The following is a 4,599-nucleotide window of genomic DNA, read 5'->3' as shown; positions in this document are numbered from 1 at the left end:
CCCCCCCCCCCCCCTGCCCTGAGGACTCCACCACTCTCAGCCCGCCGCGCCTCAGCACGGGGCCTCCTCCGTGTAAAACAAACCAAGGGACTAGAGCCCTAAAAGACAGAGCTCACTTCTCCCTTGCCACTTCCTTCCTCATTATCGAGCCCTGATGCTGGTGAGGGCATGGCCGCCATCCCTGTGAGGACTGACTCAGGGACAGATGCTGTGATAATCCCCTTTCCTCATTAAACTCCCCTGCTTCTACTCCCATGGCTTCCAGGGGGGTTGTCCATCCCTGACACGGCACACGAACAATCTACAGATTAGTGTCATCTGATGTTTATAGGGAAAGTGTTGATTTTACTGCTGCATTACAAATAATTTCTACTGTTCCAACTGAAATGCTGTTTTCAACACGGAGCCAGAAGTTGCCTGGCGTTCCCAGGTGTGCGTGCTCATGAACTCCTCAGGGCAATGTGTGTACTGGTTTACCTAGGAAAGTCTCCTGATGTCCTACCTCAAAAGCAGTGTCGCAGACTGCTTACAGAATTCATCTCTCTGAATAAAATCTTAAAAAAAAAAATAAAAATCACTCATTTCAGAATATACAGTTTTTCTGCCATTAGCAGCATTTTAGTGCTCCTTCTAGATCTTCTCCAAGGTATTTTGATTCAAAAGTTATATTTGATTCTTATTGGGCAAGGTTTCTTGCAAGCTATTTATGGATCCAATAAAATAACTTCCCATCAGCTACGCTGAACACGAAGGGGTGTGTGGCTCATCCAAACCCGTCTGATCCTCCCGTTAATCTCAGCTTCCTATTTCTGCCCCAACAGGTGTAGTTCGCCAGGTGAGGCCCATCGTTGGGCCCTTCCACGCCATCCTGAAACTGGAGATGAACTATGTCATGGGTGGAGTGGTGTCTCATCGGAACATCGTCAACGTTCACATCTTTGTCTCCGAGTACTGGTTCTGAGAGAGCGTTTAAAACCCCAGACAAGCAAACCTCTCCAGCCTAAATCATTACCACAAACTATTACATCATATACTTGTTTGTAAAACCCAATAGTGTGGTGGTTTTTGTTTTGTTTTGTTTTTAAATATTTGGTTTATAGTTTAAGACAAATAACAAGCTATTATGTTGATTAGACATAGGGTGGAGAAAATTAAGTGAGCCTGATGTAGTTGTCTGTATAAATAAGTAGTGTGTGAAAGTGCTCAGCTGCCTAGTGAAATGTAAAACTTTTCTAAATGTTTAGGCAGATCTTAACTATTGCTCCTTGGCCAGATAACCAGAGCGACTGAGGACGTGGAAAAAAAAAAAACAGATGTCAGAGTTCATTGGGATGAATATATGGTATCTTTGGATGGAGAAGTTTGATAAGGATTAGTAATTTCACCTCAATATTAACTACCTTGAAGGAGTCAGATTGTCAGAAAGTGCTAAATATTCGCTTTTGGGCCCCGGTAGGACAAGTTGGAATAGGCAGCCAGAATTGCTAATCTTGTCTGAAAAGTTTAGCCTAGGTATTTAAAAGGCACCACTCAGCTACGGCTACAAGAGGAAGTGCAAAAGGAACTAGAAATAGTAAGAGACTAACAAGCTATTGCACATATTAAAAAATACTCCTTTTTTTTTTCTTTTGGTACTTATTATTTGATTGTAAGATTATGTTTGATCCTAATTAATCAAATACCTCTCATTGAAATTAACCTGTTACAAGGATAAGGCATATTGCTTCAATTCCAATCTCATCTGTACTCAGCAACACATTGGGAAACTCAGACCTTTGTCTCATGTCTACCACGGAGTAAAGCTCCACGCCTTTCTAAAACTGGTAGTAAAATTAGCATGTTAAACTGTACACTTCCTATGCACCAAACCAAGGCATATGTAATAATAGAACAAAACTCTCACAAATAAATGAATGTTTAATGTATTTTCTGGGCGTCAAAGTAACGTATCTTTGTTTTTTTACAGAACAGAAAATAAGTAGCTCCATGTTTCAGTTCGTTAACGTTTGTCAAGATACGAGGAAATAAAATCAGATGGGAAATACTCAGATGTATGCTCTGGTTTCTGCTTGCCAGAAAAATCGTGTGATATATCTCCCGTAAGCAAATTAATTATGTGTGTATATAAATATACACATTCCCAACTCAGAACAGTCCACTGTTTCATCGGTCATTATTGGCACTGGGCGTTTGTCTCTTCCTTTTATACAAAAGCCCCTGAAGCTTAAGGGAATCTTTCACTGACCTGAATGGTCTTTGAATAAGAATAATAAAGATCATCCTCTGTGATCCACTGCAAATAAAAGACCACAGCAACCCCAATGTGTACCTAGAGCAGCTTCACCCCAAGCCCATACATAGCCTGGTTTTCAGGACTCCATCAGCTTCAAATGTGTTCGGTGCTGTCAGTGCTACCTCTACAGTCCTGGGGATTTCAATAAATAGCGACACATTTCTGCAGGAAAATGGCGTGAAGCAGATCTATTTGTCACAGGTGGCTTTCATTGTTCAAGTAAACTGATAAAGATTTTTGGAAAACTCCTGATTACAAGAGATACCGTTGGCTTCAGTGATTACTAGCCTATGTAATTCTGATTTAGATTGGAAAGTAAAATGTTTTATTGCATTAATAGAGTCCAAGAAAAGGAGAATGAAAGACTCTTGATATCATAAAGTTCCTTTTCTTGCCAGTGTAGGAAAAGTAAGTAGCCTTGGTACCGAAAATACAAAAACTGTTTCCATCTGATTTTCTAGACTGTAATTTTTGATCCTTTATTTCCTCCGTACGTGGTATTTAATTACAGTGGAAAGAGCTTCGGGACAGCGGAAATCTAACTTTAGGATCAAACTGATGAACAAACTAATTTACAAACTTCTTTCTGTAAAGGAGAAACCACACACCACCACAGACACACACCTCTCCCCTTCTGTCTGCGTTTCTGAGTAAAAATAGGATAGGAGAAGGATTACTGCTACTTCCTGGAAAACTCTTTTCCAACATTGTCCCAAATAATCTTTGAAAATTGCAAGCAGCTTTTTAAATATTCCTGATGTCATATGAGAACATTGATCCGGTGGGTGATTTTATGTTCTGTACACCACAAAATTAAAGAGTGCTTAGTGCCACGGTCACTGGGATGTGTCTTAACTTTTAATAGGTCAGCACTGAAAAACTAGATAATTCCATAATGATAAGAAAGATTAAATATTTCTCTCATCCAAACCTGTGACAATAAAGTTTCATTTATTGCAAATGGGACAAACTATTTGTAATTTCTACTGGCAAATCATCAAGTGAAATTGTCCCTGAGGTCCACTCTGAGGGCTTTTCTTTTGCCGTGCTCTCTTTGGATCGATTGGATCTAAGTTGAAATCATTGTCGTTGTGGGGAAATTGTGGGGAAACGGAATCACAAGAAAACTTTGCATTTAGAAGGAAACGACCAGAGAAGTGTAGGGTGCTGAGTGCTCGTTGTTCTGCTCTGTAAGAGCCGTCTGCTCAGTCATACCCAGGAAAACAATCCCACGCCGTTAAAAGAACGAGTCGTGATAACACACGGTTACAGATACGACGAGGGATCAAATTACCCGATAAACGGTTTTAATTTGGCACTAGATGAGCATGGAAAGACAAAAACCACTCGAATAAGCAAAGGCTCACGGGTGCCGGCCAGATTCCTGGCGGGAGGAGCAGCAGGTCCCAGGTTGTTCTGCCAAAAGTCAGGCGTCCTGTGGAGGTGGGAAGACTTCTTGTGTGCCACAGGGACCGCTCCTAGGATGAGTCGCATGGCGGGAAAAATTGTCTTGGGGTTGTTTCTAGTGGGATTAGGACAGTTTGCTGCGGCAAGCATTCAGGGTACGTAGATGGTTCTGAGTAATCGGGACCGTACCCTTAGTTGACTCAATTAATACCAAGCCAGGAATATTTCAGCTCACTTTGCTGATAGACTGATCGACTTTCTACTTCTTCAGTTTAAAAATCACTTCTCTGATGGATCTGCAATTTATTAGCAGATAAAGAAGGCAAAATAGTGACTGCTTTTACAGGGGGAGGGCACGACAGCCAAGGACAACAGCAGTGAGGAACAAACAAGTTTCATAACAGTGTTCAAATCGGTACATTCCACGTCTGATAGCTGGATAAGCTTGTGCAGCGATGACAAAATTTATTTCATGATTTGGAGAGAAACAGTGGGTGCCTTTCCAGGGTAGCTGTCCTAACTGCAGTCTATGGGAACTCTTGGAAACCGCTGGTGGCTGACTGGAACACTCCAACATGGCAAATTGCTTGTCAGCACTGTGAATACATCCATTATTTGGAGCTCGTGCAGCATGAATGTGTTCCTGTCTCAACCACAGAATCACACTACGCCTGATTTTTGGCCCATTAAAAAAATATTATAGCATCCACTTCGCCCAGCCAGTCCGTGACTGCTTCTGTGCCTGAACACGTGCAAACAATCAGGGCTGCAGCAGGGCCCTGGTGAAATCTCCTGCCTCGCGCAAGGCAGGGTGGAGTGACCCAAGCTGCCTTCTGGAGCAGCGTGAGTTCCACCCCTGTCCCCCACGCAGGAGGGACTGCGCTCCCCGCGGCAGCAGG

At 42.4% G+C, this 4,599-nt stretch overlaps 1 protein-coding gene across 2 annotated transcripts in view; it reads left to right on the top strand.

Annotated features, from left to right (window-relative positions):
* Positions 1-2,337, top strand: part of FBLN1 (fibulin 1) — an 80,465-nt gene extending 78,128 nt beyond the window's left edge. For both annotated transcript variants that reach the window (XM_026868517.1, XM_026868516.1), the window contains exon 17: positions 822-2,337. In XM_026868517.1, the coding sequence (XP_026724318.1) occupies positions 822-961 (140 nt within the window). In that variant the 3' untranslated portion in view covers positions 962-2,337. The remainder of the gene's footprint in view (positions 1-821) is intronic.
* The last annotated feature ends 2,262 nt before the right edge of the window (positions 2,338-4,599 follow it).

Source organism: Athene cunicularia (assembly GCF_003259725.1).
Source record: "Athene cunicularia isolate RWA chromosome 1 unlocalized genomic scaffold, athCun1 chr1_part2, whole genome shotgun sequence".
Taxonomy (NCBI): Eukaryota; Metazoa; Chordata; class Aves; order Strigiformes; family Strigidae; genus Athene; species Athene cunicularia.
The sequence above is the reverse complement of the archived record's forward strand: the minus strand, read 5'-3'. Positions and strand labels throughout refer to the sequence as shown.